Source organism: Cucurbita pepo, chromosome 6 (genome assembly GCF_057944985.1).
Source record: "Cucurbita pepo subsp. pepo isolate OVF chromosome 6, ASM5794498v1, whole genome shotgun sequence".
NCBI classification, from domain to species: Eukaryota; Viridiplantae; Streptophyta; class Magnoliopsida; order Cucurbitales; family Cucurbitaceae; genus Cucurbita; species Cucurbita pepo.
In genome coordinates, this window is record NC_141803.1 from 828,025 (window position 1) to 852,638 (window position 24,614).

At 42.8% G+C, this 24,614-nt stretch overlaps 6 protein-coding genes across 6 annotated transcripts; 2 read left to right on the forward strand and 4 right to left on the reverse strand.

Annotated features, from left to right (window-relative positions):
- Positions 1–21: 21 nt before the first annotated feature.
- On the reverse strand, positions 22–1,831 carry LOC111796894 (cytochrome P450 CYP82D47). Its single transcript, XM_023679690.2, has 2 exons — positions 851–1,831; positions 22–769 (listed from the first exon to the last, which is right to left on the reverse strand). The coding sequence occupies exons 1-2, from the start codon at positions 1,796–1,798 to the stop codon at positions 146–148; spliced, it is 1,572 nt and encodes a 523-aa protein (XP_023535458.1). The 5' UTR covers positions 1,799–1,831; the 3' UTR covers positions 22–145.
- On the reverse strand, positions 1,827–3,980 carry LOC111796895 (putative transcription factor KAN4). Its single transcript, XM_023679691.2, has 6 exons — positions 3,423–3,980; positions 3,274–3,350; positions 3,133–3,169; positions 2,749–2,872; positions 2,484–2,568; positions 1,827–2,367 (listed from the first exon to the last, which is right to left on the reverse strand). Exons 1-6 carry the CDS (start codon positions 3,769–3,771, stop codon positions 2,236–2,238), a joined length of 804 nt encoding a protein of 267 aa, XP_023535459.2. The 5' UTR covers positions 3,772–3,980; the 3' UTR covers positions 1,827–2,235.
- A 2,504-nt stretch (positions 3,981–6,484) lies between these two features.
- LOC111796896 (uncharacterized) lies at positions 6,485–10,229 on the forward strand. Its single transcript, XM_023679692.2, has 7 exons — positions 6,485–6,644; positions 7,577–7,646; positions 7,785–7,844; positions 8,785–8,899; positions 9,053–9,168; positions 9,356–9,480; positions 9,792–10,229. Exons 1-7 carry the CDS (start codon positions 6,568–6,570, stop codon positions 9,913–9,915), a joined length of 687 nt encoding a protein of 228 aa, XP_023535460.2. The 5' UTR covers positions 6,485–6,567; the 3' UTR covers positions 9,916–10,229.
- Positions 10,230–11,047: 818 nt separating this feature from the next.
- LOC111797048 (B3 domain-containing protein Os01g0723500) lies at positions 11,048–14,685 on the reverse strand. The gene is made up of 6 exons (XM_087125050.1): positions 14,346–14,685; positions 13,505–13,907; positions 13,070–13,272; positions 12,382–12,910; positions 11,945–12,111; positions 11,048–11,826 (listed from the first exon to the last, which is right to left on the reverse strand). The coding sequence occupies exons 1-6, from the start codon at positions 14,436–14,438 to the stop codon at positions 11,497–11,499; spliced, it is 1,725 nt and encodes a 574-aa protein (XP_086981176.1). The 5' UTR covers positions 14,439–14,685; the 3' UTR covers positions 11,048–11,496.
- Positions 14,686–15,376: 691 nt separating this feature from the next.
- Positions 15,377–19,193, reverse strand: LOC111797046 (uncharacterized). The gene has a single exon (XM_087125049.1). It carries the CDS (start codon positions 18,542–18,544, stop codon positions 15,824–15,826), a length of 2,721 nt encoding a protein of 906 aa, XP_086981175.1. The 5' UTR covers positions 18,545–19,193; the 3' UTR covers positions 15,377–15,823.
- Positions 19,194–19,626: 433 nt separating this feature from the next.
- Positions 19,627–24,462, forward strand: LOC111797371 (uncharacterized). Its single transcript, XM_087125048.1, has one exon. It carries the CDS (start codon positions 19,741–19,743, stop codon positions 24,226–24,228), a length of 4,488 nt encoding a protein of 1,495 aa, XP_086981174.1. The 5' UTR covers positions 19,627–19,740; the 3' UTR covers positions 24,229–24,462.
- The last annotated feature ends 152 nt before the right edge of the window (positions 24,463–24,614 follow it).

The window sequence follows — 24,614 nt, forward strand, 5'->3', positions numbered from 1 at the left end:
AATCATTTTTAGGACCCACAATGAAGAATAAAAATACAACCCTTATGATATACTTCTACAAAAATAAAATTTATGCGGCATAAATTCTACTAGTTTTGCTTTTGATTTTTGAAAAAGATCTCGTACCAATGGAATAATATCCTCCTCATGTATAAGCACAAGCAAGGAGACGCGGTTTGACGAGAAGTTGGAGAGGGTTAGCTCTGTACATTGTGAGTCCAAACCCAGCAGCCATGTCCACTGGTTCATCGGACCCAGTTCCAAGTTCCAGGGAATGAATCAGGCTAGCCAACACCAACTGCGTCATCTGAATCCCAAGGCTCATTCCAGGGCAGGCTCTTCTTCCTAAGCCAAACGGGGCAAATTCGAAGTTCTGCCCCTTCACATCCAATTGCTTCTCTCCGCTAACAAACCTCTCAGGCTTGAACTCCAACGGCTCTGCCCACACCTGAGGGTTCGTCTGTATCTTCCAAAGATTCGTAATGAGGTGCGTGCCGGCCACTACGTCGTAGCCTCCCACCGTGCAGTCCTCACTGAACACTCGAACACCCGACAGCGGTCCCGGTGGGTACAACCTTAATGTCTCATTCACCACGGCTTGGAGATACACCAGCTTGCTTATGTCCGATTCATCCACTAGCCGGTCCTTTCCGACATGGATGTCCAGCTCTTCTTGGGTCTTTCTCAACGCCTCTCTATTGTTCAGCAGCAACGAGATGGCCCATGCCAAAGTCACCGTTACAGTGTCGGACCCCCCAGTGATAATGCTCTGTTTTGATTCAAATCATCTTAAATGAAATGGTAACCATATGGAATACGAAGTGGGAATTTTATATATGAATTTCATTACCAAACAAGTGGCTTTGTTGACTGTGTCGGCGTCGTAGCCTGCAAGATCCATCCCTTCAAGATTAGAAAGCATCACATCCATCAAGTCATTGTGATCGGTTCGCTTCCGACGGTGTTCTTCAAGCCATTCCTCCAAAAGAGAGTCCAATTGCTTTGAAGTTATCTTCATGGCCTTTTCATATCCACCCAAATCCAGCCATCTCAGAAAAGGAATGCTATCTCCCACCAGAAATTTCCCCATCAAATCCAAGAACTCTCTCATGACTTTACGACACCGTTTCATCTCCTCATCGTCAGCAGAATCGCCAAGGAACCGCTTCCCACAAACCATCATCAGAACCACTCTCAAGTTAACATTCCCAATCCATTGTTCAATATCAACGAGTATGTGGTCTGAGCCTTCCTCTCTCTTTGTCCACTGATTGTAAAGCTCCTTCAGCGATTTATTCACCTCTGACACTCTAATATCCCTCCGTAAGCCCAGACAACGATTCGAAAGCACCTCGGAGACGACGATTTTACGCATACTGCGATAAAAGGAATCGTACGGCCTGGCCCCAAAAGCCGCGTAGTTGTAGCCCAACAGCTTTCCTCCCACACTTTTGGGGCGGGAGCAGACGATTGAATCAAGGGTGGAGTGGCACTCTCTGGCTAATTCCGAACTGCTAATAATGAGAGTTGGTTGGGCACCCACTCGGATGCGGAATACAGGTCCATATTTGTCAGCCAGGGCTCCCAAGGTTTGATGAGGGAGTTGGGAATCGGCTTTGAGAAGTGGCAGATGGCCGATTATCGGCCATCCACCGGCTACTTCAGGGGGTTCTCTGCGTTTAGGGGCTGTAGCCTTCTTGAAAACAAAGAATGAGGAGAGAAGGAAGAGGAAGAGAGCAGCTACAAAGGTGTTGAGATATGGGGGAATGATTCCGATGGATATTCCGGGAAGTTCCATATCAATTTCAGAGATCGGCGACCTGAGGGATAGGGATGGATGGATGATGATAAGCTACGTAGTCGCCATTTAAAGGATACGCGTGTAGGCGATCCCCCCTCCCATTAGAAAATAAGGCTATGAACGTTACATTTAAACCTTTTCTTCACCACACATTTAAATGAAATAAAATTTCATTGCTACCAATTCATGCTTGTCCATTTAGGGCTGAGCCCATTACACTTAATCAATGGGCCCATGGGTCCATAGGTGTTTTTTTGGGCTTTGATTTTTAAACTAACTATCATGGGATTTGCCACTCTGCTCCATAGCAGATGGAAAACTAAAAGTAAAACTACGAAAGTTGGTCGTGTAATATAACTAAAAGCAAGAATAAAATAGACTAAACTCGAGATTTTATTTTTTTTATTTATTTATTTGGTTGGAAAATTAGAAAATTAGCAATTGAGAAGAGCAAGCTCATTTGCATCGCCATAATCCAATTGCCAACTTGGGCTTCCAAGAGTGAACTCTAAATTAATCCGCTGCATGGCAATTGCCTTCTCATAATCTCCGTTGCTTCCTTCCACCTATATTATTTTTTTAAATAAAAAAACAAATTACCTTTATAATATCACCGAATTTTAAAGATAATAATTTTAGGGCTGTTTTTTTTTTTTTTTTTGCCTAATAACAAATTTATTACCTTAATTCCTCTGGATTTAGCGAAAACGTCGCCGTTTGACTTGGTCCTGTCACAACTCTTGTGCATTGACGTTACCAAACTACTTCTGCAAGCAAGAGAAAAATAAAATATATACGATAATTAAAATTTTTAATTCATCATTTAAAAATACAAAATTTAAATATTTTGAAAAAGTTTTACAATAATAAAAAAAAAAATTTAAGATTTGAACCAGAAAATCAAATCACTCCATGGGGGTAGAAAAAGAGCACAGAGATGATCTCACCTTTGGATTCTCTGCAGACGACGCCATTGAAAGTTCGAGTTTTGAGCAGAAGCCGACGACGAAGATGAAGAAGAAGAAGATAAAACAACAGCATCTGGTTCAAGCTCAGGCCTTCCAGAATCATCTGCAACATTCACAGGTCACCATCTTAAGTTCTCAATCATTCATATGAAGAATTTGAATGATCATATTGATGAGGATTACTGGGAGTGAGTCGGTTAATTTAGTGGAAGATCACGAGTGTATAAGTGAGGAATACTATCTCCACTGAGACTTTTTAGAAAGCCAAAAACAAACCCACTAGAACTTATGCTCAAAATGAACAAATATCATACCGTGGAGAGTCGTGATTCCTAACCCATATCAAAATGTTGTATTCATTACCTGTTCCCTTGATAGTGTTCTTCACTGTTCTGTACATCTGCACGAACAAAACCATAATAATGTGTTTAGATTTAAAGTTCCCTTGCTTTTTTTTTTTTAAATTTCCAATTGGATTATTGGAAGAAATTGAAACCCACCAACCTGCAAATGGCTTTTGACATGAGCGAGGGTTAGATCCTTGACATTCATAAGCTCCAATACAGATTTTGGTGTAGCTCCTGAGAGAGAGATAAAAATAAGCTCCAATTTGTTGTAAGAATTAAAGGTGAATGATGGTTTGGTGTATTTACTTTCATGGCCACCAAGAAGCTCGACGGCGTGTATAAAATGAGCGTGTAAAGTTGTAGTCCATCTCATTCTGGGAGCGCGGGGGCTTCTTTTTACTCCGTACGCAACATCACCGACACTTCTTTTGAAGTCGCGGCGGCAACGGACATTACATGCTTGATGATGACGCTGTAGAAGACCCATATCTCCCACTTCAAACCCTAAGCGGAACAGATTATTTTTATGGCTCAAATCACTTTTTGCACTGCAACCAGAATGCGTGGTGGTTGAGCTTGGTGGGTTGGGCTTCGTTGACATTGGAAGGCTGATCTGCAAGGAGAGGTCCGGCAAGGAAGGTGGCGTGTTCATCATAGGAGCCGCTGGTGGGGATCACAAAGTTCTAAAAGAAGAGGGGGGGAAAGGGTAATGAATGATTGGAAATGAGTAGGTTATGATTTTAAGAAGAGGCAGTGTAAGAAAGGTTTTGAATGAAGAGGGAGTTCTTATCCTGATGAATAAGGAGAGAGAAAGGAGGAAAGGGAATGGTGGGAAATCGAGAAAACAAAAAGGGGACTGTTCCATGGAATATCGGAGGACTTAATTGGGTCTCACTCTACATAGGGTTAATACCCTTTCCACATAGGGTTAATACCCTTTCTACTTAGGGTTAATACCCTTCACCATAATTGCTATCTAGCATACAATATTTCTTTTTAATTGTATTAAATTAATTTGATGGATGAGGTTAATATAAGGAATAAAAATCATAGATAATATATGATCATAAAAGAATAATTTGAAATACACACGATGATATTAATTTTAATCAACCGACCAAAATAGCAGGTTGGATTGTCTAATTTCAAATTGTAATATAAAAATAAAAATAAGAACATATAATAATTAGTCACTCTCAATAAACACAATTGAGAACCCTTTGCAGTACAGGATTTGCAGAATTTCCAGGAGAATAATCGTGTGGAAGTGGAGTGGAACTATCCAAATGCTCGCTGTACACGTGCGAACTCCTCTCGCCAGAGAATATATTCAGGAAAAGATCATAAGACTCATCTGATGACACAACAAATAACCAATTTAATTTACAAAACTGTTTGCATAGAAACGGCGTCGTAAGGTACTCAGAATGCACAATATTCCCTGTGGGTTGTCCTGTCGAGAAGAGTTGAGCCCCACCCAAGCGACCGGTTGACGTTGAATAGCGCCATATTCATCGGCGGCAACATGGGCTCACGTGACCCTAAGGACCTCACATTGTCTCTATCTCTATTCCCTTTTTCACCATTTATTTTTATATTTTTTATCCTATAAAATTCTTCAATAATTTATAATTTCTTTTTTTAATTGTGTTTTGAGAAGCGTATTAGGGGCTCGACACTCTATGCGCCTTTCTCGGCTCCAAATTTCAAACCTTTTTATTCATGATTTATCATTAATCTTAATTATTATTTTATATTTAGATTTATATTTATATTTATATATTTGTTTTTGAGATTTGGAAGACCTGCCCCTCCATATGCTCGGTCAGCGCCTCATGCGCTCTAGATTCTTTCTCCGGTCAACATCTTCTATCTTGCAATCTTCCTCCTACATTATTATTATTATTATTATTATTATTATTATTCATCTATTAGACTCTCTATTATGGAGCTCTCCTCCCAAAGCAAAGAGAGGTTGTTTGTATCCATCGCTATTAACGACAGAAAAGAATCGCCGAAGCCCACGCCGTTTAGGCTTCTGTGCAACTGCGACGTTACATGATCATAAACTCATAGTTTAAACACGATATTGCATTAAAACGCGGACATGCAGACAAACCCACAACAACACAATTCAAACACAATTAAAATATATGCTTTCTTGTTGTAACCTACCTATATTTTTTTCTTTGAGTTTTTATTTTCTAGTTTCTTTTCAAGATTTTAAAATGCTTTCGAAATTTTCTCATATCTATAAAAAAAATGTTTAGTTTTTTTTTATAACTAATGTGAGATCTCACCATTGTAAAGTATTGTGCTTGGTTGACTTATATAAAATATATACGTCGACCAAAAGATTAAAGGTTCAAACTCTCTATTTCATATCCTATTGAACTCAAAACAACATTTGACGATAATCGACGGGAGAAGGCAATGCTGCGATGTTGAACCCACGAATGAAAAACTTGAACCTCATCATGGAGAAGGTGATGGTACACGTCAAACACATGAATGGAGGTGGCATCGGGCCCTTGACGAGTTACAAAGAACCTTCGATAAAACATGAATGTCACACGAACAAGAAGAAAAAAATTGAGAATCGAGAAAGAAAGGAAAATGTGTCATATGAATCATGATGGCTAGTGGTGGTTGTAATTTGAAATTCATTTTTCATGTAAATGTGTTGGGCTTAGGTCTAGTGGAGAAAGAAAAAAATAGAGCGGAATGATTTGGTATTAGGTAATCAAGTTGGGTCGAGTTGACTCAAGCTTTTGCACATTAAATTTGAACTCAACCTAATCTAGATCGGGTCCAAAAAAAAATTCAACCTTATCCAATCCAATCCTTATTATTCCAGTTGCTTTCTTAAGTTGTTCTTAGGTTGAATGCACACCCCTAGCACGTAATCTAATTATAAATCTAATAATAGAAATAGATGTTAAAATGTTGATATCCAAAGCCTAATTCCTCGACGTATTTACATACGTACTACAAAAATTAGTGTAGGTATATATTTTTTTCAATTACACGTAGTTGGGCCATCATGGAGCCCAACCTCAGTTTGTTCTCTTACAATCTGTGGACTTTTTGTTAACAGCCTGTTCTGAGTCCACGCAGATTTCTGGACTTCGTTAAATATTATGTAATATTTACTTTATATATTTTTAATCAAATTTTAAGCTTAATTAATGTACTTACAATAAATCATTTTCATAAGACTTATAAAAGGAATGTTAATAGAGACCATTTTTTGTATGAATAATATTTTAACTTAGTTTGGTTTTATATCAATGTTTTTTTAAAAAGAAAAAGAAAAAGAAAAAGAAAAAGAAAATTACTACCGATATTTATGTATATAATAGACATTTTGGGCGCGGTGTTTCGGACTGAGGAGCCCATCGCCGGATCGCGCTAAACTTCGAGAGCAAAGCAACTGCGGAAGAGAGTAACGATGACGGTGTTTCATTTCTTCAACTGTGCGATTCTCACTTTCGGTCCTCATGCAGTCTACTACTCTGCAACGCCATTGTAAGGATCTCCGTCTTCTCTTCTCCTATCGTTTAATTTTTCTCCTATCTTCCTCTACTTTTTAGATCTCCTCTTCCGATTACTGCCTCTTTAGGTTCACACTGATTCCTTCTCTTTATATTCTGCTCTATTTTCTTTGTTTGAATCGGAATTCGCATGGAACTATATATCAGAGTCTCCTCTTTGCCGCAGTGATTCCTTCTGTTGAAATTCCGTTCTCTTTGCTTTGTTTTAAATGATTTTTTGATATTTTGTTTGAGCTGTTCAAATTTTTATTTCTTATTCGTATGGAATTGGATATTAGAATCAGATTGGAGAAACAGTTTAAAAAGCAGTCTGTTAACTACCGAAATGCTTCGAGATTTGATCCAGACGGCCAAATCTCTTATTTTGATTAGGTAACCTTGAAATTGCTACAGATTTTTTGACTAATTAGGAGGTTAGTGGATGCTGTTACTTCGAATATCATGATCTCAGCAGTCATCATATACAAGGGTAGGAAAGTTGTCATTAGCTCGAGAGTTGTTTGATTATATGCCACAAAGAGATGTTGTTTCGTGGAATTCAATGATAGCTCTTAGGATATTCACACAATTCAATGCAAATTGCTGGAAGGCCAGCCAGTTTTATATTTTTATTTTTACTTTTGTATTAGTTTCTACTAATTCATTCAGAATTCAATAGAGCCGACCATTTTTGTCCCTAAAAAATAATAATATAGTAATAATGGTAATGATAATAATAACAATAAAGATATTGGCCAGTTGGATTCTTTAAAGACTTTTAGATGAAGTAAATCTGAGATACAATTGCATATTATCTTGCTCATGGAATCGACGATACTTATGCAAGTATCTGATTCTGTCATAATTTTATATTTTATATTTACCTAAAAGTCAGTTTCATTTTCACTAAGAACTCAAGCTTTGCAGGTCTGAGTATGATACGCTCGGAACATCAGTTAAAGCGGCATTTGTTTATCTTGGAACTGCCTTAGTAAAGGTTGATGATTTCTGAACATGCCAAACTCCGCAATGGATTGAGACCTTGAATTTCTTTACTTATATTTTTGGTATATTGGTCTTATTAAAGACACTTCTTCAGGAATCTAACTGATTTCTTTTTCTGCATTCTCATCAGCTTGTATGCCTTGCAACCTTTCTGAACGTGTCAGAGAATGACTCCTTTGACCTATATCAGGTATTCACAATCTTTTCATCTATACTTGGTGAAGATATCAGTAATATATTTTGTTACATTTTGATTCAATCATTTGTAATGCCTATTCCTATCATTGCAATTATGCTCTTCAACTATGTACCTTCATTCCTATAAAATTAACTATGCATGATCATAAAATTATTAGAAGCTTTCATCTTTTTTTTTTATTATTATTATTTCTTTTTCAGCGTATTTTGGTAATGGCTACTACCACATCACTAGGCATAAATGATTTAAATTTTCATATCTCCAAGATATGCATTTTGTCCCCTTTAGTTCGTTCAAATCTTCGACTTGGAAGGTTAAATGCATTTATTTACCTTGGAATTAGGGGGAAAAAATTTGGTTGCTCGAGTATATTCCTCAACTGGGAAACCTAACTTCCATTATGTAATACTGGCCCTCCTTTTTTCGAATTTACTTGAATTGTCATACTCCACATTGCACTCCGCTTTATTGGTTGGTGTTGATTTAGTCGACTGTTGGAAATTGTTATTTACTATCACGATTATGGAAATCCTGTTTGTATAGAACATGAGGAGTCAATGCTATGCCATTAAATGGTTTGCAATGAAAAGATTAATGCATCCCTTGGATTCAGAATTTTACAACTTGAATCAGAATAGTATTACAGAACTGTTCTTAGTGTTGCATTGAAAAGGGATTACTTGTGATGTAGTTGCAAGGCACTATTTGGTGAACTAGCCTTGTTTGCTTCCTCTTTTCCTCTTTTCCTCTTTCTTCTATCAAATGGTCATATAGCAGAGCTAAATGTTATGGTTCTTTTATTAGATTCTCTTATCAAATGTACTAATACTTTCAACTGAAACCTTCCTATTTGTAGGAAATTTCATTAAAAAGTCTTTACACGTGCCTGTAGCTTAGCAATTGTTAACAAGGTAGAATTCTTTTACTTCAGGAACTGTTGAAAGCGCTTATTGGTTTTATTGATGTCGCCGGACTTTACTTTGCTTTGACCCAGTTGACATATCGGAACATATCTCAGAACCATAAATTTCAGGCAGTTGGACTGGGTGAGTTTATAGAGTTAATTAATTAAGGTTCTTTTAGTTTGAATGTAAATGCAGGCTGCAGATCGGTTTCTGCTTGTTTATTTCCATCTTTTAATATCTCCCCTAACATTTAATCATCGGATGGTCTTGTTACTCTATTCTTTTTGCCTGCAGGTTGGGCATTTGCTGATTCTGTTTTACACAGATTGGCACCACTTTGGGTCGGCGCCAGGGGACTGGAGTTTACTTGGGATTACATTTTGCAGGGCCTTGAATCTAATGCAAATCTGGTTTCGATCTTTCTTCTTCTTTACTTTTAAATATTCTTTATTTGGTTACTTTAAGGAGGCATTCAACCGTCGATATGATCCTATTTTATTTACAAGAAATTCTTGTGTTCTTTATCTTGCAATGTGAGTGAAGAATTCCTCAACTGGACTGTTGCTTCTCTAATTTCTGTCCCCCACTTCAATTCAGGTGTTGAGTATATCTCTTGCCGCATTAGGGTCTTTGATGTGGCTTCGGAAAAACAAGCCCAAGACTTTAATTCCCATAATTTATATCTGTGCACTGATCGTGGCTACCATGCCATCCATCACAAGGTATGCACATCAAAATTAAATGATTTTCCATTTCATCTTATTTACCTGCTTTTAACTATCCGAGCATCAATAGGCAAGTAAAATAATACAGTTCTAGATTCAAAACTTACGACAAGCTTACCTATTTAGAGATTTGCCTTTTGCTTGCGCAATCTGTTATGCTAATTTTCAAAATTGATGTTGAATCTTTCCCCTTGCAAATTGGCTGGCTTTCAGCAATTTGCAGGGTTTCAAGCTCCTAAGTTCAATTCACAATTCAGATATGGAGATTGCTTAATTTTAATAATACTCTTGCAAATTGTTTCTTCCAGCTACTTAAGGCGAGGCATGGATTGGCACTTCCCAAAGGTGGTGGGATTTGAACTCTTCACCTCCATGGTTATGGCTTTTACTAGTTGGCAGCTTTTTTCTGCTTGTCAGAAACCCTCTGCTTAAGGGTACGGCACATTGGGTTGACTCGACTAAGGGGGCCAATTTATCGAGGGTGGACGTGAATTTTGGAGGTGTGGACCCGTCTACCTAAGCTTGCTGTTGCGCGCAGTTTTCCGCCTAATTTTATTGCCATTGCAAAATCATAATGTGTCGTTTAGTTTCAGATTTAGAGATTGTCAGCTTTGTAGTGTTTAATCTCAGGTAAAAAGGAGAGTTGATTTTGAATGGAACTAAAAGGTTAGCTTGTGGAGACTACGTAATCCTTACTCTTTTTCCCCTCCAGATTTGGAACGAAAGTAGAAAATAATGTTTGGTTAGTCTTTCCTTTTTCAATTCTTCTACTGAAGGCAATGGTTGCCTCACATCTAGTCTCGATTAGTTCTTCAGATTTTACGTCCAGATATCAATTTAAGTAATTTTTTTTTTCATTTAAATGCCTTGTGATATTATGTTCATTTCCTGATTTCTATTTAATATGAATAGAGATGATTTAATTTTCAAGATGAGGGTTGAGAAGTGTTGAGAATATTTAACATACTAATTTGTTTAAAACATCAATATGCTTAACGTTGGTAAATTGAACTAATATGAAATGTTGTATCAAATCATATAAAATAATATCCCGTAAATTCATCATTATTTTGATATAAGTTTATATTAAAATCAAAATATTGTTAGATATGTGAGAGCAGAGAATGGAAACATTCTCATGATGTTCAAACTGTGAGATGCAGAACGGGCCAAAGCCGACAATATTTGTTAGCGATAGGCTTGCAGTGTGCTAGTGAAGATGCTAACTCCGAAGGTATGGATTGTTAGAACCCACATCAATTGTAGAAGGGTACAAAACATAAGTGCAAAAACCTCTTCCTATGAGATAATATGGATACCATTTCCCTGGTTGGATAACAGATAGGCCAAAACACAAGTGTGAAAGCTCGGTGCTTTGGATGATTTTTTGCAACAACCCATGCCTATCGATGAGACCCAAAAGTTTATTGAAGATGCGTTTTGAAGGGTATTTATCATAAAGTAATATTTGTTCATGTAACTCATAACAAAAAAAAAAAACAATATTTTCAAATTGATATAGTAATCTAATAAATAACTTTCATGAAATATAAAAATCGCAAAATAGAAAATAACTTGAAATTTATTTTTCATTTGCACACCCCTCGAAATTTCTTTCGCTTTTGGAGCCGCCTACAAGGGCGCCTCTGACTGACATGCAGCTGAACATGAATATCAAAATAAGAGAACATATTCACTAGTTTCATTTCAAGAAATAGCACAAGGGACAGAAAATCAAGCGAAGTACGTACGAGTGGGGCAAATCCGATTGAACTACTCATACCTTGCCATGGGTTCAACCACAGCCCAACCTAGGGCCTACCATCTTGCAAAAGTTTTAGAGTTTACAAAGCTCGGTTCTGAGTCGGGTTATGATCCAGAGTCGGCCACGATGAGAATTTAGGGGAAAAAAGACGACTGATGAACCTTATATAATAGCAATGGAAAATCTAGCAATTTCTAATATAGGCAAATAAATTTTCCATATAGAAGAAATGAACAAGAGTACCAACCTTACCGAGATGGATCATTGCTTGTCGTCGGTACAATAGCTAATTCACTGCAAGTTGTGACTTCACTGCTGAGGTCAAACCCTTTCTTCCCAACTCCGGTTATATGAACCAGCAATTCACACTTGCCAATAAGTTCAAATATACAGATATCCTCCATCTGGATACCGTTGTCACGAACAAACGACATCCAACCACCGCAAAAGGTATGCATCATTCGCCCCATTGAGTCTGGTACTGAGTTCACAATCCAACGTCCCCCATTTGGACCATGAAGTATAATCTCAGTTCTGCTGTTAGGGAAATGTGCTGAAGAAAACTGATGCGGAATTTTCTGCAACATAGAGCGTTTCAAAAAGAACTACACTCACAACGAGTATTTAGATCTAAAACCTAAAACTTAACGGAGTACATCAACATAACAATATTTGGATCCATGATAACTGACTTACCAAAGTATATGAACCACTTGTGTTGAACTTTTTCATGATTCTGACAAAACTTGGAAAAACAGAAACAAATGATTTAGCTGCCCTTTCTTCGTCACGTGCTACCATTGCTCGCAAACCAAGTCTAGCTGGTAATACAAGATCGCCTTTGACACTGGTTCTCCGATTAACTAGCCATTAAAATTTCAAGAGCCATAAAACTAAGTTGTTCATATTCTTGCATATTATAACCAATTAAGACCAGCTTTGAAAAAAAAAATATGAAAGCATAATGGATACCCTGATCCATTGCAATCAAACTACATAGATAAATAGAAAAGCAATAAACTTCATTTTTGAAACAACAGATCATAGGTATTGTGACATAAAAGGAGACTATAGAGAAACCTATTTTGCATACATTTAAAACACAACTGCATGCTGATGTAGAGAAACCTTACCCAAACGCTTAGACGGCTTTTTTGATTGAGAACAAACCATGACTTTAGTGGATACCTTTTTTGCACTAGAATGTTTCCTAGCATCATTGCAGAAGGGTTCTTGCCAAGAGTTCAAACATTTTTTATCATGTATTTCAATCCTTTTGGAGCGTTTTGAATGAACTTTAAGAGAGTTGCCATTCATTTTCTTTGGCAAACCTTTGAGTGCTTTACGAGGAATTACTGCATGGCCAGCACCTAGCCTATTCAAAGTTCCTTTACCACTTTGATCCTCAGAGATTTCCTTTCCAACCCTGAAAATGTGAACACGCAATTCACAGTGCCGAACAAGTTCAAAAACACATATATCTCCCATGTTCACATCATTCCCACGCACAAAGGCCATCCATCCTCCACAAAGAGTATGACTTGTATTCACTCTTGTTGTAGGAACAGAATTCACTGTCCAGGATTCCCCTTTCAAATTGTGAAGGACCAACTTCAGTTTGCAGCTAGGAAGATGTGCCATAGAAAATTGATAAGGGATATTCTGCATCACAGGAGAGGACAGCATCAAGCTAAACCAACTGACATTTAAATGGAGGCAGGCTGCTTTACAATCATCATAAAAGAAAATGAATTATTTTTGTCTTTGTTACCACAAACGTTGTATTTTTTTTTTTTTTTTTTTTGTTGGGGGATGACTCACCAATGTGTATGAACCACGAACGTTGAAGCTTTTCATGATTCTCACAAAATATGGAAAATTGGAGCTAAAGGACTGGGAAACTTTCTTCTCATCCTGAAATGATAGTGATAAGGCCAGAATTTTATCTTGCGTAGTTACGTCATCAACTTTACTGATCCCATTCTGACCAGTTCCATTTTTATGAACCTCCACAGTTCTTATGGCTGGAAACAAGAAGGAATGATCCAATTAATTTCTAACCACATGCTAATATGTAGCTGACATTCTGCACAACTATTGATAAATAACTACAAATAATTATTTTATCCAAGTATTTTTTGCACATAAATTTCAGATTAATTATGGAGAGACAAAGAGCTGAAAAATACTATGTCCATAGAAATCCACTTTCCTCTACCTTTAACTGAAAGCCCAGAAAACTAGAACTCAGCTTACCCGCTAGGTTCTCCCTGCATTCTGAATGAACATAAAAAATGCTCCTCATTTTCTTCGCCACAGCTTCCGCGCATGTTTGTGGGGATGAATTGTCCTCCTCCCTGTCTCTTTTATGACCTGTGTTATCTTGACTGCATTGAGAATGAAATGCACCTTCTTTCTCACATGTACTCTCATCAAAAATTTGCACAGTGAAATGCAACTCGCCATCATATCTAAAAACCAAAAAATCACCGCAATCTAGGGCATGATCTCGTGCAAAAGTTGGCCATCCGTCACAGAAGAACAAGTCATCATTCTGCTGGATCAAGTTAACAAGCCAAGTTTGGCCGCTAGGACCAATTAATGTAACTGATCGAACTATGATTTCTTCCAAGTATCCGATAAATTTCGAAGGAAGTTTCTGCAATAATATGAAAATCAATTAGCACAAGACAATACAATGCCACAAAACACAAATGGCGCTACAGATTCATCTTTGACCTGAAGCAAAACGGATGGGCATAGAGCAGCTACTCCTCATAAGAAACATCTAGAAGCTAAATGATGGAAAGACAACGTGAAACTCGCGTGGAATGATTTCAAAGATATGTTAGTTTCCTCGAAGTACTGAACTATAGACCTCCCCAGAAAACAGAGACAAACGAAGGCAAAGCAAACTATAGCTTCTTAAATTAGATTTTTTTTTTTTTTCTGAAAGAGAGAAGAGAAACGAATTTCAGAAACGAGTCCAATCTGGCCACACATGATGTGAACTGACAAATGCATGCTAGTATAAACCTAATTTCATAGATAATGACAGTAAGCACAATCAGGAGAAGGCGAAATCCGAAGAAATTACCAGTCGTTCTGAAGAAAGTGTGGAGGAATAGAAAGCATAGAAGCAAGGCCGCCTGGCGGTCACCATCTCCCGGCGAGACTCCGTCCCCATCATCAAACCGCATGAACAGACTCCAGGCAACAGGGATTAGAGAAATATTTTGCTGATACAAACGAAAACGAAGAAATTTTCGCCACAAAGCAAAACATTGAGAGGTAAAAGAGAAGAAAAGGTATTGAAAACCCTACGGAGAACCAAAAATTAATGGAGAAATAATGGAAGTTCCGGTCGCTTGCTGGAGAGATTTGAGTTTCGAGGGATTCTGGCAAGTTCGCGGGTGCCACGATCGCACGTGTGGAGTGTGTCAGTTAACCGTACGGTCATTTTGGCTGTGACTTTTCTTTAAGAAAATAAAAGAAATATATACTTTTACCAAAAGTTTTTAAGTTTACATGGATTTTTAAATATATTCATAATTTTGAATTTAATTTCACTTAGGCTTTATTTATTTATTTATTTATTTATTGTTGTTTATTACTCACAGGTTTTATTAGTCTTATTTTTCTTTTAACTAAAATATCATTTTTTAAATTTCTTTTTCTTTTATTTTTCTTCTAATTCTATTAACAAATTCTTTAGATCTGGGTAGAGCCTAGCTAGCACGACACCGACCACTCAGCACCATTGTCTGGAAGCTTAACCTTTTTTTTTAATCTTCTTTTCTTGTTCATCGACTCTCTTTTAACCATATGGAACCCTCAGAGAGTTGGGCATACAATCCAGATTTGAGAATGTATCAACCTCCCATATCTTTATGCAATTCTAAGCGGGAGCAAATGGGAGTGTTGTGGCTTTTTAGTGTGTATCGCACTTATCTTAACTTAATCATATCAATAAAATCCTTAAAAGCATAATGCACTCACAATCACTGCAACAAAAAAATGTACCAAAATTTATGGGACCACGATGGTCGGTACTGGCTGTTGTGATGGAAGAAGGGAAAGCACAAGCCTTTCAGACAAACAGACAAACAGAGACATTTAGAATAAATGTCAAATGCAACATACCAAATCTGGAAGTGTTTTTTTATCAGAAAATGGAAGAGAAATCCATTAAGTAACGACCAGTTTACATCCTTATACAAACAAATACAATCAAAACAGAAGATCAACGCAAAAACAAAGACTAGAGATTCTATATCTGTCAGGAAATGCACAAAAGATTTACAATCTCAAATAAGTTTGTAAATTAGCTGTGAGCAGAGAGTTCAAAGCACCAACAACCTACGTAGCTTGCAATCTTGTATATTCTATATAAGAAGATCAATCAATGGCGGAGGCCAGCCAAACCGGTACGAGTTTCACTGAAGGTAGCCAGCCACAACGAGCACGAGCCGTGTGTTCGTCGTCTCAGTCAGTATGACTGAATTCTCACCAGCTTAGCAGGCAGCGTTAGACTTTCACAGTTTCGCGTTGATGTTTAACATGGAGAAGCACGTTCTAAAACAGGCTCCTGTGATAGGATTCCAAACTCTCAGGGATGGAAGACAAAGTTTCGTTTTCAAGAAATGATGGATTTAGAAACTTGGCTATGAAAGCCCACATTTTATAAACATCTTCAAAGTTGGTGAGGAATCCAAGGGAAGCTGTGACGACCTCGACTCGGAAATATGGTTTCTTCTTGTTATGTCCATTAGCCATGGGTTTGCACAACGCCATGTCTTCGAGTTCGCACTGTCCCGAATTCTGCTTCGGAACGTCCTTCGCCTGCACATGGCTAAGAATGCCAACTCCAAGAGATATTCCATTATTTTCAGCCAGTTTTTGTACAACTTCCGGATGTATTAGCCCTCTTCCATTGCTATCTTTTACATTGAAAGCAATTGCAGCACCTCTTTCATATTTGATCTTTGGTCCATACAGTTGTACAAGGTGAACCCCTACACTATCTCGACCGGGTAACCGGAGTTGAAGCAACGAAGTGACAAGCCAGTTAATGAGATACCTTAGTCGGAGGGTAGTCTTGTTGAGGCCCAACATATCAGTATGATCGAGATGACGACAGATCATTTCAGGCTCCCTCCTTCCCCATTCTTGCTCATCGTCATAATCTCCATCACTGGTCGATTCCTCATCGCCAAAGGCTGCATTAGATGCTTCTCCAAGCTCGACCATCTCATGTAACCTTTGCTTTTCATTATATTTTACGCTAAATGTTACCCGATGATCCGTGCTAATCGCGCTATCTCCCTCTTCTACGCCAAAGAACCCAAGTTCAGAAAATCTACTCCTTTCCCTCCTACCCAAGAGTCTGAACTCCCCCTCTGACTCCCTTCTTATAGCACTTTCCTTCAGGTCTTTGAAGGCTCCTGATGTAGTGGAATTTGAGAGCTTCAGATCCTGAAACTCAGATGTTTGATTCGCAGGTCGGGTTCCGTTTGAGGCAAAACTCAACCTCGTCAAAATCGATTCTTCTCCAATTTCTGAATCCTCCCGAATTTCACTAACAACACAAGAATCCTTCGCCTGCTTATCATCACCATACATAGGACTTTTCATCAACCTAGATGCTGGTTTTGGTGAAAGATGGCTACTGCTCCTCTTTCCAGCAAACCAAGATGGTGGTAAGGGCGACCATGTTTTTTGCTTGATCAAATGGTCTGAATTATCAGAACCGAATGGACTCCGACCCAAATCAATCCAATATGAATCGTCTGGCGACTCGTTATCACTGAAGATTGGACTCTTCATAACCTCGCCAACTGAGATACTCTCAGCTTCCTCAAAAATGGTACTTGCCCCATCCCTGTCTGAGCTATTATAATCTTGCTCCATTTCAGTCTGGACCACATCCCTCACCTGGTTCGACGTAAACACGCCTGAAAAAGCAGGCATGCGTGGTTCCTGATGCTTCTCAGTTTCGGAATCCTCCTGATCATTGATTGCATCATCTTCAATCCCAGATAAGACATCCAAACCACCAAAAGAATCGCCAATATACTGCGGAAAAATGGGGAGTATCCTCACCATTCCTGTACCAGTCCGCCCAGATTGGTTTTGCAAGCTCCCTATAACAGATTTCTTAATCAACAGGCAGCCAAACCCAGTTGGATCAGACCCGAAAACACGATAAAATGACGTGATGATAAAATCTGGCCTGAAGAGGGAGAGCCCCAAGGAATCCATGTCCTTAGGACCGAGCGAGCCAGCATCGAGCAATACATGCCAATTGTTCTGCTGGGCAAGTGCCATCCACTGGTAAGAATACTTCGCCCCTGTCACTCTTGATTGAACAGGAAACACAAAAAGGCCACCAACAGAATCCTTCTTCCTCTTCCTTTTCCTCTTGTTTGTAATCTGTTTCCTCAGCTCCCTTGAGCTGAGTCTCAATGTTGGCCATTTAAACGATGCACTGTAAACCTTTGCACCTCTTTGTTTAGCACTCTGAGCCATCCAACTCACAGATTGACTCTCATGATCAAACATAGTCAACAATTTCTTGTTTGTATGAAAAGGGTAAGACTCGGACAAGAGCTTAAAGGCCGATCCCCTACTGGCTGTAAAAACAAGCCCATATTCATTCTCAGAAGTGTTCAGATAATCCATAATCCTAGTCTTGATATCGTGTTCAATCGTGCCCTTCTCGGCGCCACTGTAAAGTGCGTGGTTGCTCAAATTGGCAGTGATTTCAGAGAGAGTAAACGCAGAAGACTCCCAAAATTGCTGCGTTTGAACATGGGAAAATAAACCAAAACCACAGTAATCAAGACATACCTTCGAGAACGACTCTGAGAGATGCTCGTACTCTTCTGATCTCAACTGGTCGATTTTTTCCGACGACTGGAATTCTGGGTACATAGTGAGGAACTTGGTGAAGGCATCAAAGAGATTTGGAATCAAATCCCCGGTGCAATAGGTCCGGTCGGCGGCGAGTGCAGTGGCGCGTAGAAACTCCTTTTCGACATGAAGTCGAGCGAGAGATCTCGACCGTCGAACATTTCTGTCCTGATTTGGCGATTCATAGTCAATGTCTCTGGATTTTGCGAGAGACCCATCTTCAGAAGCTTCCTCCAGAGCCTCTCTGAGCCTGTTTTCTTGCAACTGCCTGAGAATGGAAGATTTGCGCCTATCCGTTAGACCAGAACCGTGTCGCCTTCTGGTTTTCTTGTCCATGATTAAAGCGGCGTAATGTGACAACGGTTTCCATAGTGAAAGATGCATGAATTCTACATAAAGCCAAAGAGAGCAAAAATTGTACAGCTCTAGTTCAAGAAACTCAGGCTTTAAGCAGAAGAAGCTCCCAAATTCGAAATTCAAACCCAACAAACTGAAAACAAAAGAAGGGTCTCTGATTCTCTTTTCTCTCTCTTTTGGGTTTTCAATTCAAATGGCAAGGGCCCATGACTGGAAATGTTTTGGTTTCAAACTTGAGCTACATCAGCAACTCATTCAAAAATTCAAAAAAATAAGATATCTATTGCAAAAAGATGCAAAACCCAGATTCAAAGCCATCAAAATCAAAAGTCCCAAGATGCCTTTCGCTTTTTTGAACTGAGAATCCCAAAGATTCCAGAAAATCCCAAATGCCCATTTTCACATAGCTTTAATAGAACCTAGGAAGCATTACGAAGAACATACCACTACAATGTCCACAGACAAGCCCAAAAAGAAAATCCCAAGAACAAAACCATCAAAAACGAAAGTTGACAAGAGAATGGGAGAGATGGAGCATAAAAACAAAAGAACATTGTTGGATTGAGGCATAGGACGAAACATAACTGCATAAAACAGCATCCGACACCAACTCCTCCAACCAGTGTCGGCAACTCGACCAACCACCCCGCCACTTTCTTCATACATTCTCTCAGCTGGAAGTAAATGCAGCCCCCAAAACAAAACAGAGTAATGAAATGAAAAAGAAAAATGAAATTTTTTTGGGTTAATAATATTAGAAGAAATTAAAATATTCAAAATACTGTCATAATGGGCCCCAAGCAAAAAGAAGCCCTATTTGGGCTGCGCCGCTTGAAGAGAATGGGCCTGGGCCAACATTAAAACAGTATTTTCATAATGGGCCAAATTCGGCATCTTCTTCTGCTTAAAGAGACAGCAGCCCATTGGCCCAACAAAGAAATGAAATAAACACCGAGAAAATCACGGCGAGCCGATCATTGAAAAGACCTCCAAAAAACGAACTCAACAAACTCGGGAGGATTTCAATGGGAATCGGCTATATTCGGAAAATGACTGTTGGGCACGGCGGAAAAGCATCTGGACCGCCGAACCCACCCACTCCCCTCCAGTATAAAACCCCGCCGGAGTCCCCATTAATCTTCATCCCATTCCAAAACATTCCTTTGTAGGCCTATCCGAGGAGGCAGCAGTAGTTTGAGGAGTAAAAGTAAAAAAAGTAAAAGATGAAGGGCTTGGGCTGTTGTTTGTTTATCTGTGTGCTTCTGTCAACATTTTCAATTTTGTCTTCGGCGCTTACTGATGCGGAAGCTTCTTTCATTGCCGGCCGCCAACTTCTAGCCCTGCATATGAACGAAGATTTGCCCGAAAATTACGATCCCAAGGTCGAGATCAATGAGACCTTTGCCAATCCAAGGCTCCGATTCGCATACGTTGCGCTTCAAGCCTGGAAGGTGGCTATTTATTCAGACCCTTTAAACACCACCGCCAATTGGGTCGGCGCTGATGTCTGCCACTACACTGGAGTTTACTGCGCTACTGCTCTCGACGACTCCACCGTCGAAGTCGTCGCCGGCATTGACCTTAACCACGCCGACATTGCTGGTTACCTGCCGGTCGAGCTCGGTCTGCTTGCTGACATAGCCTTATTCCACATCAACACCAACCGATTCTGCGGAATCATCCCAACGAGCTTCTCGAGGATGACTCTGCTTCACGAGCTCGACCTTAGCAACAACCGATTTGTTGGCTATTTTCCTGAGGTGGTTGTGAGGATTCCTAATCTGAAATTTCTTGACCTCAGGTTCAATAATTTCGAAGGCCCATTGCCTCCTCAACTTTTCAACAAGACACTCGATGCCATTTTCCTTAACAACAACAGATTCACCTCCAACATTCCCGATACTTTTGGGGATTCGCCGGCGTCGGTGATTGTGTTTGCCTACAACCATTTCACGGGATGCATTCCGAGCTGCATTGGAAAAATGGCGAACACACTGAACCAGTTGGTAATGTTGAACAATGATTTCGCTGGTTGTTTGCCCCCTGAAGTTGGGATGCTTGGGAATGTCGTGGTTTTCGATATTTCCGCCAACATGTTTAGTGGGATCTTGTCCAAGAGCTTCGATGGCCTAAAGAAGCTCGAGATTTTGGATATTTCTAACAATTCCTTGACTGGGGTTGTGGAGGAAGGCTTGTGCAACTTGCCCAAATTGGCTGAATTCACCTTCTCTCACAATTTCTTCAATGGCGAGGCGGAGAAGTGCGTGCCGCAGAGTAGAAAGGATGTTGTGTTCGATGATACTGCAAATTGCTTGCCCGAGAGGCCCAAGCAGAAGGCGGCTGAGGCTTGTACTCCGGTGACCAGCAAGAGTGTTGATTGCAGTAAGGCTATGTGCGGCGGAGGAGCGCCATCGCCGTCGTCGATGCCGTGGCCATGGAAGTCACACTCACCACACACACCACAAACACCAGGACGTGTTCATCATCCTCTTTCTCCACCTTCATTACATTCTCAACCACCAACGCCCTCGTCACCCCAACCACCAGTTCACTCTCACACACCATCGGCCTCATCACCCCAACCACCGGTTCACTCTCACACACCATCGGCCTCGTCACCCGAAGCACCCGTCGACTCTCACACCCCGGCGGCCCAATCACCCGAGGCAACAGTCGAATCTCACACCCCGGCGGCCCCATCACCCGAGGCAACAGTCGAATCTCACACCCCGGCGGCCCCATCACCCGGGGCAACAGTCGAATCTGCCCCATCACCCGGGGCAACAGTGGAATCTGAAACCCCGGCTGCCCCATCACCCGGGGCAACAGTGGAATCTGAAACCCCGGCTGCCCCATCACCCGGGGCAACAGTGGAATCTGAAACCCCGGCTGCCCCATCACCCGGGGCAACAGTGGAATCTGAAACCCCGGCTGCCCCATCACCCGGGGCAACAGTCGAATCTGAAACCCCGGCTGCCCCATCACCCGGGGCAACAGTCGAATCTGAAACCCCGGCGGCCCCATCACCCGAGGCAACAGTCGAATCTGAAACCCCGGCTGCCCCATCACCCGAGGCAACAGTCGAATCTGAAACCCCGGCGGCCCCATCACCCGAGGCAACAGTCGAATCTGAAACCCCGGCGGCCCCATCACCCGAGGCAACAATCGAATCTGAAACCCCGGCGGCCCCATCACCCGAGGCAACAGTCGAATCTGAAACCCCGGCGGCCCCATCACCCGAGGCAACAGTCGAATCTGAAACCCCGGCTGCCCCATCACCCGAGGCAACAGTCGAATCTGAAACCCCGGCTGCCCCATCACCCGAGGCAACAGTCGAATCTGAAACCCCGGCTGCCCCATCACCTGAAGCACCGGTGGCCCCATCACCCGAAGCACCGGTGGCCCCATCACCCGAAGCACCCGCGGCCCCATCACCCGAAGCACCCGCGGCCCCATCACCCGAAGCACCCGCGGCCCCATCACCCGAAGCACCAATCGACTCTGAAGCTCCAGTGGCCGCTTCACCCGAGGCTCCAGTGGCCGCTTCACCCGAGGCTCCAGTGGCCGCTTCACCCGAGGCTCCAGTGGCCGCTTCACCCGAGGCTCCAGTGGCCGCTTCACCCGAGGCTCCAGTGGCCTCTTCACCCGAGGCTCCAGTGGCCTCTTCACCCGAGGCTCCAGTGGCCTCTTCACCCGAGGCTCCAGTGGCCTCTTCACCCGAGGCTCCAGTGGCCTCTTCACCCGAGGCTCCAGTGGCCTCTTCACCCGAGGCTCCAGTGGCCTCTTCACCCGAAGCTCCAGTGGCCTCGTCACCCGAAGCTCCAGTGGCCTCGTCACCCGAAGCTCCAGTGGCCTCGTCACCCGAAGCGCCAGTGGCCTCGTCACCCGAAGCTCCAGTGGCCTCTTCACCCGAAGCTCCAGTGGCCTCTTCACCCGAGGCACCAGTAGAGTCTGAGACCCCGGCGGCCTCGTCACCCGAAGCGCCAGTGGCCTCGTCACCCGAAGCTCCAGTGGCCTCGTCACCCGAAGCTCCAGTGGCCTCGTCACCCGAGGCTCCAGTGGCCTCGTCACCCGAGGCTCCAGTGGCCTCGTCACCCGAGGCTCCAGTGGCCTCGTCACCCGAGGCTCCAGTGGCCTCGTCACCCGAGGCTCCAGTGGCCTCGTCACCCGAGGCTCCAGTGGCCTCGTCACCCGAAGCTCCAGTGGCCTCGTCACCCGAAGCTCCAGTGGCCTCGTCACCCGAAGCTCCAGTGGCCTCTTCACCCGAAGCTCCAGTGGCCTCTTCACCCGAGGCACCAGTAGAGTCTGAGACCCCGACGGCCTCTTCACCCGAGGCACCAGTAGAGTCTGAGACCCCGACGGCCTCTTCACCCGAGGCACCAGTAGAGTCTGAGACCCCGGCGGCCTCTTCACCCGAGGCACCAGTAGAGTCTGAGACCCCGGCGGCCTCTTCACCCGAGGCACCAGTAGAGTCTGAGACCCCGGCGGCCTCTTCACCCGAGGCACCAGTAGAGTCTGAGACCCCGGCGGCCTCTTCACCCGAGGCACCAGTAGAGTCTGAGACCCCGGCGGCCTCTTCACCCGAGGCACCAGTAGAGTCTGAGACCCCGGCGGCCTCTTCACCCGAGGCACCAGTAGAGTCTGAGACCCCGGCGGCCTCTTCACCCGAGGCACCAGTAGAGTCTGAGACCCCGGCGGCCTCTTCACCCGAGGCACCAGTAGAGTCTGAGACCCCGGCGGCCCCATCACCCGAGGCACCAGTAGAGTCTGAGACCCCGGCGGCCCCATCACCCGAGGCACCAGTAGAGTCTGAGACCCCGGCGGCCCCATCACCCGAGGCACCAGTAGAGTCTGAGACCCCGGCGGCCCCATCACCCGAGGCACCAGTAGAGTCTGAGACCCCGGCGGCCCCATCACCCGAGGCACCAGTAGAGTCTGAGACCCCGGCGGCCCCATCACCCGAGGCACCAGTAGAGTCTGAGACCCCGGCGGCCCCATCACCCGAGGCACCAGTCGAGTCTGAGACCCCGGCGGCCCCATCACCCGAGGCACCAGTCGAGTCTGAGACCCCGGCGGCCCCATCACCCGAAGCACCAGTCGAGTCTGAGACCCCGGCGGCCCCATCACCCGAAGCACCAGTCGAGTCTGAAGGCCCCCCAGCGGCCCCAACACCCGAGGCACCGGTCGAGTCTGAAGGCCCCCCAGCGGCCCCAACACCCGAGGCACCGGTCGAGTCTGAAGGCCCCCCAGCGACCCCAACACCCGAGGCACCGGTCGAGTCTGAAGGCCCCCCAGCGACCCCAACACCCGAGGCACCGGTCGAGTCTGAAGGCCCCCCAGCGACCCCAACACCCGAGGCACCGGTCGAGTCTGAAGGCCCCCCAGCGACCCCAACACCCGAGGCACCGGTCGAGTCTGAAGGCCCCCCAGCGACCCCAACACCCGAGGCACCGGTCGAGTCTGAAGGCCCCCCAGCGACCCCAACACCCGAGGCACCAGTCGAGTCTGAAGGCCCCCCAGCGACCCCAACACCCGAGGCACCAGTCGAGTCTGAAAGCCCCCCAGCGACCCCAACACCCGAGGCACCAGTCGAGTCTGAAAGCCCCCCAGCGACCCCAACACCCGAGGCACCGGTCGAAGACATCATTCTTCCTCCAAACTTGGGCTTCGTGTACTCATCACCGCCTCCACCAATGTTCCCAGGCTACTAAGTGGCTGATCATCCGACTCTCCTCTCTATTTAAACATTTTTATTTTCATTCTTTCAAGTTTTGTTTCTTTGTTAGTTGGTAGCGTCATTAATAACTCTATGGACCCTTGATCCCCACGAATTGTAACGATCTCTTTCTGTGTGCATCAAGGCCATTGGAATTTCAAATAGGATTCATGTATTGCTTGGAATGATTGCAAAACATATATATACATGATTTATGTTCCATGATAAACATATTCTTGTCACGATTTAAATTAAATTATTTAAGATGATAGAAGACCATGCAACTACTGTGGAGAAGACAAAATATAATTTGTAGATAAAAGGGCCAACATAGTAATTTCATTCATTCGAGGGATGTCCAGATACCCTGCTTGTACTCTT

Coding starts and splice junctions, on each gene's coding strand:
- LOC111797371 (XM_087125048.1), top strand. CDS start 19,741: ATGAAGGGCTTGGGCTGTTGTTTGTTTATCTGTGTGCTTCTGTCAACA.
- LOC111797046 (XM_087125049.1), bottom strand. CDS start 18,544: ATGCATCTTTCACTATGGAAACCGTTGTCACATTACGCCGCTTTAATC.
- LOC111796896 (XM_023679692.2), top strand. CDS start 6,568: ATGACGGTGTTTCATTTCTTCAACTGTGCGATTCTCACTTTCGGTCCT. Junction 6,645..7,576: donor TACTACTCTGCAACGCCATT/GTAAGGATCTCC, acceptor CAAGCTTTGCAG/GTCTGAGTATGATACGCTCG. Junction 7,845..8,784: donor ACTCCTTTGACCTATATCAG/GTATTCACAATC, acceptor CTTTTACTTCAG/GAACTGTTGAAAGCGCTTAT.
- LOC111796894 (XM_023679690.2), bottom strand. CDS start 1,798: ATGGAACTTCCCGGAATATCCATCGGAATCATTCCCCCATATCTCAAC. Junction 770..850: donor TCAACAAAGCCACTTGTTTG/GTAATGAAATTC, acceptor GAATCAAAACAG/AGCATTATCACTGGGGGGTC.
- LOC111796895 (XM_023679691.2), bottom strand. CDS start 3,771: ATGATGAACACGCCACCTTCCTTGCCGGACCTCTCCTTGCAGATCAGC. Junction 3,170..3,273: donor ATGTCAAAAGCCATTTGCAG/GTTGGTGGGTTT, acceptor TTGTTCGTGCAG/ATGTACAGAACAGTGAAGAA. Junction 2,873..3,132: donor GAACACTATCAAGGGAACAG/GTAATGAATACA, acceptor TGAATGTTGCAG/ATGATTCTGGAAGGCCTGAG.
- LOC111797048 (XM_087125050.1), bottom strand. CDS start 14,438: ATGATGGGGACGGAGTCTCGCCGGGAGATGGTGACCGCCAGGCGGCCT. Junction 13,908..14,345: donor CACTTTCTTCAGAACGACTG/GTAATTTCTTCG, acceptor ATATTATTGCAG/AAACTTCCTTCGAAATTTAT. Junction 12,911..13,069: donor TTCGTGGTTCATACACATTG/GTGAGTCATCCC, acceptor CCTGTGATGCAG/AATATCCCTTATCAATTTTC.